Consider the following 12,355-nt stretch of genomic DNA (forward strand, 5'->3'; position numbering starts at 1 on the left):
AAGTGACAGATTTATTTCTCCGCCGAGCTCGAACCCGAAGAAGCAGAAGCCAACGAAGAAATCGACCCCGTCTCCGCAAGCGCCTTCTCCTCAGCCCAAATACGCTCAATCTTCTTGCGCTTCTCCTTCGCCTCATCCCGGTTGCGCTTTGCGCGAGCATACCGCTCCGCCGCTAGACATTTGTTCACGTCGCGCTTGACATCGTTGCATCCACCCAGGGCTTTGTGGATGAAGCCTCGGGCGTGGCATTCGTCCAGGGCGGTCATGATTTCTTCGCAGTCTGTTGGGGGAGAGAGTTAGTTCGGTGCTTGGTGTGGTATGGTGTGGTATGATGTGATCTGATGTCGGTGATGGAGAGATGGGGAGGTTGTAACGTACTTGCGTTGTATGGGGTGTGGAGGTGGGAATGCATCTTGACTGTTGTTTTAACGGTATCCGTCTGCTGAGTGGGATGTATGGAGATCTCAATTGAAGTTCTATATGTCAATCGGTCCTAACTGCATTAATGATCCATATATGGAAATGGAAGATCGATTTCTTTCCGTAAAAGCCGGGCGGTGAACGACTTATCGGGTATTATTCTGCCGGGCGGGGGAAAGAGAAAAAAAAATTATTCGTTTTTTCTTTAGTTTCAACTAATTGCTTGTCGACGGGGAATTTCTTCTGTTGGCATTATTTTCTATTTGGACCATTGTGAGGAATTTGTGGTTTCCTCTTTTTGTGTCTTATATTCTTGTCCGAGTTTGCACCTGTATAGGTTGAGCAAATCGCCTACGGCAGGATCTCTCCACAATCATTCTTCTTTTTTTTCTTTTCTTTTCTATTCACGATTGATTGCTTCTCACGATGTCTATGATTACTACTTCCGCTTGGGTGCGGCGCGGAGTCGCTGCCCAGTTTCCTACGAAATATGAGATCAATGAGGAGGAAATGGATCGTATATCGAAGCTTGCGCGCATGCAGCTTGAAGAGGCGCAGGGTGATTTGAAGGCTGCGCAGGAGGATGAGGAGATGGAGGAGGATAAGAAGGAGGGTGCGGATGATGCTATGGAGGATGACTCTAAGGAGGAGGAGAAGGTTGAGAAGAAGGATGGTGCTGCGGAGTGAGTTTTCCTGTCTCATATATACCGTTGGATTGGATTTGCGTTACGGAGTGATGGACAGGGACGAATGCTAACATTTGATGATGAAAGTGACGACGATGACCTGAAGGAATACGATCTGGATCACTACGACAGCGACGAGGTCGACGAGGACGGCGAAAAGATTACCATGTTCGGCAATGTCAAGTCGCTCGCCTATCACCAACCCAACGAGGAGGACCCGTACCTGGTTATGCCGCCGGAGGAGGAGGACGAGGAGAGAGAGGAATTGCAGATTATGCCGACGGATAACCTGCTGTTGGCGGGTAAGGTTGAGGACGAGGTTGCTCACTTGGAGGTCTACGTCTACGAGGATGCCGCCGATAACCTCTACGTTCACCACGATATCATGCTTCCCGCTATTCCGTTGGCGTTGGAGTGGTTGGACATCCCCGTTGGTAAGACGGCTGAGGGCCGCACTACCGGCAACTTCGTGGCTATCGGAACAATGGAGCCTGACATTGAGATCTGGGATCTCGATGTTGTCGACAGCATGTACCCCAACGCGATCCTGGGACAGGGCGGTGCCGATGCCGAGAACGGCGCGAAGAAGTCCAAGAAGAAGAAGGCCAAGGCCAACGACGAATACCACATCGACTCGATCCTCGCTCTGGCTGCGAACCGCCAGCACCGCAACCTCCTGGCCTCTGGATCTGCCGATCGCACCGTGAAGCTCTGGGATCTCCAGACCACCAAGTGCGCCAAGTCCTACTCCCACCACACCGACAAGGTGTGCGCGTTGGAGTGGCACCCGACCGAGTCTACCGTCCTGCTGAGCGGTAGTTACGACCGCACCGTGGTTGCAGCGGATATGAGAGCCCCCGACTCCAAGGCCCGCTGGGGCGTGGATGCCGATGTCGAGAACGTGCGCTGGGACAAGCACGACCCGAACTACTTCTACGTGACGACGGATGCCGGTATGGTGTACCGCTACGATGTGCGCAACATCCCCGCCTCGCCCAAGGAGTCCAAGCCCGTGTGGACGCTGCAGGCACACGACTCGTCGGTGTCGTCGTTCGATGTCAACCCGACCGTGCCGGGCTACCTGGTGACCGGATCAACGGACAAGTCCGTGAAGCTCTGGAACGTTGAGAACGACAAGCCCAGCATGGTGGTGTCTCGCAAGTTGGAAGTGGGCAAGATCTTCTCGACCACTTTCGCGCCGGATGCTGATGTGAGCTTCCGCCTGGCTGTGGCGGGCAGCAAGGGCGTGGTCCAGATCTGGGACACCTCCACCAACGCGGCGGTGCGTCGTGCTTTCGTCTCGCGGATGCCTTCCCTGGAGGGAGAGGTGCAGGAACGTCTGGTCGGTATTCAGCCCGATCAGGATGAGTCGGATGAGGAGGAAGGCGTGCAGGAGGTTGGAGCGGCGCAAGGTGCGGATGGCTGGGAGTCGATGGATGAGGATTGAATAGATGCAAATGAGAAGGAAGCTTAAAGCCGGACGCCTTCAGGCTGGATGACCGCAGTTGAAAAAAGAATGGAAGTAAAAAGAATGGATCTACGGGAGTTCTACTACTTATAGATAGATATTTTGAGAGTACATCTTTTGCAATGAAAACGTTGTGATACCCCAATAACATTTCACCTGACTAGTCAGTCAGTCAGCCAGTCAGTTAATTTAGATGTGGTTGACGAGAGCGGACGGAATGAAAGTCGATGAATAAGCTGGAAGCGATGAAAGTGATTGATGAATTGAATGAATGAAATTGATCGACCGGCAGAATACCCAAACCAGATATCGTCTGATACGGTCTCGAACACCAATCACATGCTCACGATGAGGCGAGTGGACGGGTCCGGTGATTGCATTTTTCATTTAGAGCAAGCATCTCGTCTGCAAGGCCTAAAGTAGATGGAGATGTGGTAGTCAGTAGATGAGGATGGTCGTGATGAAGAATTCTAATCTGCATCGTACATTTGTTGCTGGGGTGAGTCGTCGTGGAAACTTCATCCGAGAAGTAGTAACTTGGTGGCAATGGGGTCCGGGGGTCTAGTTAGGTATTGGCGTGCGGTACGGAGTAAGGTGCTTACATACTATTATGTAGATGGTCACTTTACTTTTATTAAATAGTAGTAGAGACTAATGAGTCTAATAATGTTTATTAAAAAGCAGAAGCTCATCGCACAGCATACCAAGAAAGTATAGTATACTCCTCACAAAAGGACATCGAGGCGAAAAGCACAGGTCAAGTGTACAAGTGTATAAGCGGGTGAAAACCACCGCCCAGTTTATTAAGTTGACCCACAGGTGGGGAAACAAAACGAAAAAGAAAAAAGAGGCACTCAGTGGTTTGACCCGCCCGGCATCTCCGTCTGGTCTTAGTTTTTAGTTTAGTGTGGTGGTACGTACAACCCCATTGTTCAGAAAAGAACCCTCATGGAACGGATCGCGGATTCTATCCGACAGGCACGGTACCTACATTAGAGAGGGTCCAAGTATGTAGGTAGGAGATTAAGCCTGTCTTTCAAGGACGGACGCGATGTATGTAGGAGGACCACTCACACTACTCCCCCCCTTCCTTTCGACGTCATGTCCAGCTTGTTTAGTTGCATGCAACTTCCCTCCTTCCCCTTCAGCTGGGACGGCAGATTGTTTCAATTCCCCACCGCTCAGGGCACATGGCGGTTTCCAATGGCCAGCCGCGATGCCGTTCCTGGCGTTAAGCCGACACCACTTGGCCTTAGTTGGTGTAGCCTCGGTGGTGCTGCCGTTTGACGACGCCCACTTGGGTTTAGTCTGTGTATCATTTTTCCTATCGTTTTTTGAGCTCGGTCGGCTTTTAATCTAGACTAGACGGTCTATACTATCTACGGAGTAGATATCTGGAGGGGATACTCGGGAGAGTCCCGCCCTATCAAGGGCTCTCTTTCTCTTTCTTCAAGGTACGTTGAGTACTATGTAGGAGGGAGGGGGGGGGGGGTGGAATTTTAGATTTTTAACCTCCTGAATTCCAATACGCCAAACACGCGCCGGGATGAAGCTTTGGGTCGGTCCCTGAATTTCCTTTATTGTTTTTGTTGGTGGCCACCCGACAAAAGCAAATGACCGGGGGACGATGGTCAAGGCTGTCCTGTCCGTCCGACCATCGAATCGAATCGCACGACTAGCCGCGCCTGACTGCCCTGCTTGTCTCCGTCGGAGCAGCGGAGAAAAAAAAAAGATGTGGGAGGAGAGGAGAGGAAGCATCAGGACTCCGTAGTTCGTTGTTATTATTATGCTGGCTGTTTCGCTTGTTTCTTTGCTGCGTAGCCCCGTAGAATGCGTATCCATGGTTGACTGTTGGCGAACAGGTGGTTCTCGACCATCGCCCGCATCATTACAAGGCGCCAGGCGAACCGTTGGAGAAAATACCGAAGGCAAAGTTTTCCCACTTTCATAACTCTATCCCACTCTTCCAGTTGGTCGGCTAAAGACCCTGGCGAACGAGTCGCGACTCAAGGATCCGATCCAAGGGTTATTGACTGGGTCGCTGAGAAAAGAGAGCAGTCGAATCAGGGCTTGCTATTAGCCCTTTTCTGCGTGCTTAAATTCATCATCTTGAATTTTAGTACCCACTCAGGGGACTGGAAAGAGAGAAAGAGACCTGAGAGGAAGCCTGAGAAAAGAGTAAAGTAGAGAAAAAGAGGGGGTAAAGACAAGGCCCAGAATCACGGCGGGAGAGTGGTTCCATCCACCTCATCCATCATTTCATCCACTCACTCACTCACTCGCCTCTTTTCCCCCCCTCTTCCCTTTTTCCTTCCCTTCCCTTTTCTCTCTCTCCTCCTCTCTTCTTCTGACCTTTACTTTCCCTTCCCCATTCCTCCCTGGGGGACTCCGATTTATTTCCTGCACCATTCCTTTTTGATCCTTTTTTCCATTCTTCCAGTCCCAGATCTGTGTATCCTGGATTCTTTCCTTCATACTTTTATTTCTTCCCAACCCTTATTTTATTCTATTCACATCTCGCCCGTGGCGCGTCCTGGTTGTCCGCCCCGATCTTCCCTGTCCCATTTATCCGTGGTGCTACCGTGCTGCTGCAGTATCTCTTCGCCCCCTTGAGTCTAGCAGCCCACCTTCCATTTCCCGAGCACCACCACTCATTCCATCCGCCCTATTTATTATTTTTCTCTGCTGTGCAAGGAAAAAAGCAAAAAAACAGGAATTAAAGAAAGAAGAGAAAGAAGAAATTAGAGGAAGTTCTGCCTTCATTTAGACACGGATTTCCTCTCCGCTGCGACAACTTGGTTCTTGTTTGACAGCTCATCCACTGTATCTGATAACGGACATTCCGGTGATCGATCTTCCATTCCTTCTCTTACTCCACCCCGCGATCGGCCATCAGCATTCTTTCCTTATACCGCCAAAGGAGTCAGTCTCTCGCGAACGAGGAGACGGTTACGGAAAACCCTAAAATAGCAAAAAGCAATATTGCTTGTACAACTATCGACCTTTCCCGGCCAGCTGCATATCTGCCATTATATCTGAGCCCGACCGCCTAGTCTGCACCTCCCAGCACTTATCGTCAATTGCGTTCTCGACTACACCTTAATTTCCCGAATATCGTCACCATGGCTTTGGCTAGAGCGTTCACCAAGCGCAGCAAGCGCCCCGAGGTCTCGGCACCGATGCCATACCGGGAACCACATAAGCACGCTGGTCCGATCAATCGAGACAAGATCTCGGCTCCCGTGGAGTTGTTGTCGACGACGAACATGCTGGCTTACAATGCGCCCGACATCCATTCGGCAACTTCGTCTTCTACCTCGTCATTGCAGTCGCCCGACGATTCGGAAATGTCTTTCACACAACGCAGTTTTGGGTCGCCACTGACTACACCCGATGAGTCGCCCATCGAGCCAAACCCATTGCCTTCCTATTTCCCGAAGCGATCTGCCACCATCACGAGCCACCCTCGCTCCTCGACATCGACCAACTCCTCTACGGATGCGCCACTGGTTCCCAAACGGGCGCTCTCCCACACCAAGCGGACCCACCAAGAGCTTGCTCGCCAGCGTTCCTTGTCTCGGCTATCCCCACCTCCTTTGAACTCGTTGCGCAATGCATCTGCTGCACGTCAGACACAGGATAGCTACAAGGCCGAGCCCCATCCATTTAGCAAGGAACTCGAGCAAGTGAATGAGGTGGTTGAGGAGTTCGGTGGCACCCGTATACTCGACGATGAGGAGCTGATTCTACGAGACAAGGGATTAATGAAGTTCACCGCAGATGACTATCTCGTGGAGATCGAGGCCCTTTATGGCAGCGTCTTTGATGATTATCTTGGTCCGATAGGTACGGGGGCATGGCTTTGAATCATGACCCTGTTCGCTGTTTTACTTTCTCTACCATCTTTTCTTTACTTTTTTTGACTTCCGAGGGATTCCGCCTGGAGGGCTCTGGATAGGAACTGGATATTCCCTTCCCTCGCCAGGATTGACTTGTGCCATGACCCACTCATATTCACTCTTTAATGTCTTGTGATCTAATTAGTCGGTTTCATCCTTTTTGAATTAGCTAGATACCACTGGGAGGAGCTTGATCTATCATCCCCAGATTTGCTTTTTTTTTTCTTTCTTTTTACTGGTTGCAGAATGGTGGTTCCATGTTGCGTGGATCGAATTATTCGCTTTGCTGACTGGCTATGTGACGGACTGACATGTCTAACGAGGTTCTCGGATCTGTATACTTCTTCCTTAGCGTCGTTTTGAATGCGAAAGACACTTGCCAGAATTGCTTTTTATTGGATTTATCTTGTAACAATGGAACGATACATCAGAAAGTTCTGCATCTCATGCATGTGCATACATTTGCGTACAGTATCTCTTTTTCTTGATCCACCTGGTGGACTTCGAGGAAATGTATAACCCGATCGGGTAAGGCTGTTGCGCGCTGGTCACGCGCTGGTCACGAGCTGGCAGCCTGAGGCTCCACATCCGCCCCACACCCAAAAAATTTCACTGTCGAGTTTCTGCTTCTCCGCTTCGTCTGCTTTCTTCCTAGTTCTTACTCCAGACGGGCTCCCCTTCAACTGCTGGTCTGTCTCCCTCCCACACACTCGTGCATCGCAGTGTTTTCAGGGTGCGTGTGCTGGACAGTCCGATGAAGGTATCTTTCGCCTTCCTTACTCCCAAGCGCGCTTGTTATCTGTAGCAACAGCAGGTGGATCATCTCTCGACTTGCAACTGGTCGGGTCGTGTGCTCTGCTTACAAGATCTGTTCCCATCTCTTAATATCCCACTCCTCGCGTGTGATACTGTGAGAGTGCAACTCATGATTGGATCTGGGGTCCTGTTTCAAGCACTCCCCAGCCATTTCATTATTATAGAACCGTCGATCCTGGCATGGTCGTCCTTGCCACCGCCTCCCGCACCGCAACGATCGCACCCAGGCCGACGACCAATTCATCCAAGATGCTAGTTACATCATCACCTGTGTCCATTCTAAAAACGCCTAAGAGCACCCCATCCACGACTGGGATTAAGCACAGGATGATGATGGGGGACGACTACAGCGATCTCTCCCTGTCCCCGTCGTCCTCGTCCGACGCGGAAACCAGCCCGAGTCCTCGGAAGCGGACGCGAGTGAAGTTTGATAAGGAGGTTTTAATGGTGCCATATAAAGAGGAACCTGAGCCGGAACGGAAGCCAGAGAAGAGCGCAGCCGTCGTCCGCGAGGAGGTGCGCAGGGCCATCCAACGGCATGTCTCTGGCACTGACAGCGAGGCGTACGACCGCATCAAGGAGACTTTTGCGGTGGACCCGCGGCGCCGGGATGAGGACAACATGTTTGCCTACGATGTACCTACACATACGTCCTTGAGACATCATCTCCTGGGTCTTTTGTCAAATGTTGCGTCCTTGGATCGCAGTTGCAACGGACTGGTCCAAGCTGTGCTGAATAGTGTATGGCTGGGCCGGGACGAGTCGTACATCAAGTTGTATATACGCTTTCTCGGTAACCTTGCCGCTGCCCAGGGCAGCTATCTGGGGGCTGTGCTCAAAATGCTGGTCAACTTTCTGGGAGAGCTTCCCAAGGACACGGGGAAAATCCCTGGTTACCCGTCTGTGCATGTTCCGGTGCTTTACTCCCGCGTGCACTTGGCTTTGCGCCATGTTATGCAGTTGATTCCGTCTGGTAGTGGAACGCTGTCGCCTCTTCTGTCTGCCCAATTTCCTTTTGCTTCCGATTCGGCCAAGGCCAACATTGCGTATACGCGGAACCTCATCCGAGTGATCAGCTATGCCCCGGAGCTTCAGGGCGATATCCTTTCCCTGATTACGGAAAAGCTTGTCAAGATTGATGTTCACATTCAGGTGGACCTGGAGGACATCGAGGATGAAGTCGGTGAGGATGTCCTGCAGGGAGTCTCTCCGGAATCAGTCATGATCGAGGAAGATGATTCGGAAGACGACGATGACAACGACTCCGTCCTTAGCGACGATTCGGTAGACGATGAATCCAAGCGAATCAAGGCCATTCGGGACAACATCCTCAAGCTGGATGGCATGATCGACACCATGTTTGAATACTACGCACCTCCGTTCACGCTAGGCTCCCTGGACGACAAGGAGAATGCCTTCGATCTTCTGATGAGCCATTTCCAGAACATTATTCTCCCCACATACCGCTCGCGCCACTCCCAATTCCTCCTCTTCCACTTCTCCCAGTCATCTCCCATCCTTGTGGACCGCTTTGCTGCGATGTGCACCGAACTCATCTTCAACAAGACGCAGCCAGCCATTATGCGTCAATCAGCTGCTGCTTATCTCGCCAGCTTCGTTGCTCGCGGAGCTCATATCTCTGGCGAGGTTGTCCGGGATGTGTTCGATCTGCTGGGAACGTATCTGAACAGCCTCCGTCTTGATTATGAAGCCACCTGCCGGGGCCCCGACCTTCGCCGCTATGGCCCCTTCTACTCCACGGCTCAGGCCCTGCTCTACATCTTCTGCTTCCGCTGGCGAGACCTGACCACGGCTGCGCTGGAAGGCGACACTCCTGACCAAGTCGACGAGCTTGAACCGGAGGACATTATGTTCCCGCCGTCCGTCAAGGAAGTGCTGCACCAGGCCATCCACTCCAAGCTGAACCCGCTGAAGGTGTGCTCGCCCGCGATCGTGTCCCAGTTCGCGCGGATGTCGCAGCACTTCAACCTGATGTACGTGTTCAGCATCCTGGAGACAAACAAGCGACTGCGCGTGTCCTCATACCGCAGCATCGGCGCCATGGCCGATCCGCGCTTCAGCCAAGTCGAACGGGAGATTCGCGCCGGCGACGACCTCGGCTACCAACTAGACGCCTACTTCCCCTTTGACCCCTACCAACTCCCGCGCAGCCGACGCTGGGTGGAGAACGACTACGTCCACTGGCGCGGCATCCCAGGTCTAGATGAAGACGACGACTCGGACAGCGAAGCGGATGACAACGAGTCGGATGAAGACCTCAGCGATGGGACCGAAACGGATGACGAACTGTGATGCGTCAAGACCTTTCAAAAGAACAACTCAAAAGTGCTTCTTTATTTCTCTCTCTCTCTCTATCTGTCTCTCGTTCTATTGGCGAGCACAATACCCCCAATCTGTTTGCGATTATGCCATCTCAGCAGGTTTTTATGTTCCTCTGAAAAGAAGAAAAGTTCTCTTGATATCTAGTTTTTGTTGTTTTATGGGTGGGAATTTAGCGCGGCGTACGGAGATTGATTTGATTTGATTTGATTTATACATGCATGCATACATCGCATATGCCTGCTTGTTATCTGTCTGTCTACGTTGCCAGGTCTGCTATAGTGAGACTGGCTCCGGGATGGTTTTATAATGATGGACGATGGACGATGATGGATGGAATGGATGGATGGATGGATGTATGATGACATCTGCGGGGTAGAAAGAGAATGAACAATCAACAAAATTACTCATTGAATATCCTGAACGCATGTAAACATCAAAGACCAGTGATAGTAAGTAGTTGTTATTACATGTTTCGACCGATCAAAATGATTATTAGGTCGAGTACCTGTTTAAGCTAAGAGTGTCAACATAGAAGTCCATGCACATGGATGTCCAAATCCAGCTCAACTTACTTGATCTACCTCGGCACATTGAAATGATTTACTGATCATTATGGAAAAGAGAACGAGGAGGGAGTTTCCCGTTTCTACATGTGAAGATGATGGTATCGGGATGATTTGGAAATTACAACACCAAGTACTTCTAGTAGTACTTAGTATGGAGAAGGCGCTTCTAGTAAGTGTTATGTAATGCACATGGTACGATAGGAAGGATAAGTACTACTATTGGTAGAGACTGTTTGGTTGGAAAGACCGTTGGCTGTTACCCGCCAATTATTTCTTTAAAAGGTGATGCAAGTCAAACGCTTATGCATACAGTAACTTCGGTAGTAATCAATGATCGTCGTCTAGTGTACATGTAGATGTGCGTGTGTGTAGTAAGGATGATGTAACGATTCTAATGATGATCGAAAACCCAAAGTAACGCCAATGACTCCGAAGAGTTATAATAATAATAGGACGTATAAGGAAAAAGGATAGTTTATACAGACCAGGATGTCAAGGGAAAAAAGAAAAAACGCAATGATTTATATGTACCGCCCATCCTTTGAGGTAAGAGGATGGGTCTACGCACCAAAGATATGCTTCATATCAGCACAGGCATCGCGGTAGAGAATATCAACTGAATCTTGATCGCGGAATGGATTGGGCGATTTATCCCACGCATGGGGCGCCTTTTCGATCATCATGGCGCGGACATGTTTGTTGATATTCTGCAGACGTCGCACAAACACCTGGCCCTCCTTGAGAAGCATATCCCATTCGCAGATAAAGAAGAAGATATCGTGCGGCAGGGCATCGGCGAGGATCTCATCCGTAGCGTGCACGGGCGACGCATAGGGCGAGACCCGCTCCTCGCGCGTAGGCAAGTAGGACTCATCGAAGAGGTCGGTGAAGAAGGCTGGGAGGGTCTTACTGGGCATGAGGCTCATGGCGCGACGATGGTCACGCGACTCTTCGAAGTCGAGGATTGGGTACCAGCAGAAGAGGGCGACGATGTTGAGTTCGCTGGTGGAGGCGGCGGATACTAGTTGCTGGGTGGAGTCGTAGGGACCCAAGTTGGGCGGACTGCTGCGAGGTTCGAGGGCGTCTTGCTGGTCGCGTTGCTGCTGTTGTTGCTGCTCACTGAGGATACTGCGCAGGCGGAGGGGTACGGTGATGGCGAGGTTACCACCAGCGGAGAAGCCGGACAGGGCGATGCGCGAGACGTCCAAGCCCAGCTCGACGGCGTGGGCAGCGAGATACTGCAGGGCGAGGACGCCGTCGTCAACGGCGGCGGGAAACGGATGTTCGGGAGCACGACGGTATCCGACGCTGACCAGCACGGCACCGACTTCCCCGAGCACACACTGCGCCCAGCGACTGTCATCCGTGGGGCATCCTAGCGTGAAGCCTCCTCCGTGGAAATTGACCACGACGGGCAGACGACGACCTTCTTTGCGAGTGATGGGGTAGTTGGGTGGCGTGTAGAAGCAGAGACGGATCTGACCTGAATCGGTGGGAATAGTGCGAACAAAGGCAGGCCGCGGAGGTCGCGGAGGAGTGACATCGTGCAGGAACATGCCAATGCGCATTAGAAAGCGCCAGACAATGGCTTGGACATAGAGCCACCAGCGGGAAGACGGCATGGTGAAATGGCCATATAGCGGAGAGAAGCGTTCCAGAAAGGCAAGTAAGTTGTGAAAAGAAGGTTACGAGAGATCCGAGGCAGGAACAGATGGGGAAGAGGGAGAGAGTGTGTGAGAATGCAAAGAGGTTAACTTCCGAGGGAGCGCCCGGAAGGTCGGAGGCAACACAGACCTGACCTGACCTTCCGTTCAAGAATAGTAATCAGTTGATTGGAATGGAAGGCGATTAATTTACGTTTGCAGAGGGATTAAGGGACGTCTGATCCACGGAAAGCACCTGCCGAGGCAGACGAAGATCCAAAGTAAGAAGAAGCCAAGAGATGATGGTTGGGATGACACAGAAAGGTAGTCATGCAGTTCATGCAAGAAGTTGACAAGAAAAAGAAGGGAAATTAGAATTGGGAATGAGAACAGCTCTAGTAGTTGGCAAAAAAAAGAGTCTTGGACCACATCATCGGTCCTTCATTCCTGAACTGGACCCTGTTTCCACTCTGTAGTAATCTTTTTATTACATAGTATTTTTTAATTGATATCC

At 51.1% G+C, this 12,355-nt stretch overlaps 5 protein-coding genes across 5 annotated transcripts; 3 read left to right on the forward strand and 2 right to left on the reverse strand.

Moving 5' to 3' along the window:
* Window positions 1-11: 11 nt before the first annotated feature.
* On the reverse strand, window positions 12-412 carry AtWU_05425 (COX assembly mitochondrial protein; the record flags this gene model as incomplete). Its single annotated transcript, XM_035500535.1, has 2 exons — window positions 12-280; window positions 379-412. 2 exons carry the CDS (start codon window positions 410-412, stop codon window positions 12-14), a joined length of 303 nt encoding a protein of 100 aa, XP_035356428.1.
* Window positions 413-846: 434 nt separating this feature from the next.
* Window positions 847-2,553, forward strand: AtWU_05426 (rRNA-processing protein PWP1; the record flags this gene model as incomplete). The annotated part of the gene is made up of 2 exons (XM_035500536.1): window positions 847-1,103; window positions 1,194-2,553. The coding sequence occupies 2 exons, from the start codon at window positions 847-849 to the stop codon at window positions 2,551-2,553; spliced, it is 1,617 nt and encodes a 538-aa protein (XP_035356429.1).
* Window positions 2,554-5,696: 3,143 nt separating this feature from the next.
* On the forward strand, window positions 5,697-6,440 carry AtWU_05427 (uncharacterized protein; the record flags this gene model as incomplete). Its single annotated transcript, XM_035500537.1, has 1 exon — window positions 5,697-6,440. The coding sequence occupies one exon, from the start codon at window positions 5,697-5,699 to the stop codon at window positions 6,438-6,440; it is 744 nt and encodes a 247-aa protein (XP_035356430.1).
* A 1,098-nt stretch (window positions 6,441-7,538) lies between these two features.
* On the forward strand, window positions 7,539-9,602 carry AtWU_05428 (rDNA-binding RNA polymerase I transcriptional factor; the record flags this gene model as incomplete). The annotated part of the gene is made up of 1 exon (XM_035500538.1): window positions 7,539-9,602. One exon carries the CDS (start codon window positions 7,539-7,541, stop codon window positions 9,600-9,602), a length of 2,064 nt encoding a protein of 687 aa, XP_035356431.1.
* Window positions 9,603-10,758: 1,156 nt separating this feature from the next.
* Window positions 10,759-11,820, reverse strand: AtWU_05429 (catalytic protein; the record flags this gene model as incomplete). The annotated part of the gene is made up of 1 exon (XM_035500539.1): window positions 10,759-11,820. One exon carries the CDS (start codon window positions 11,818-11,820, stop codon window positions 10,759-10,761), a length of 1,062 nt encoding a protein of 353 aa, XP_035356432.1.
* Window positions 11,821-12,355: the final 535 nt, after the last annotated feature.

This window comes from Aspergillus tubingensis (assembly GCF_013340325.1).
Source record: "Aspergillus tubingensis WU-2223L DNA, scaffold_7, whole genome shotgun sequence".
NCBI classification, from domain to species: domain Eukaryota; kingdom Fungi; phylum Ascomycota; class Eurotiomycetes; order Eurotiales; family Aspergillaceae; genus Aspergillus; species Aspergillus tubingensis.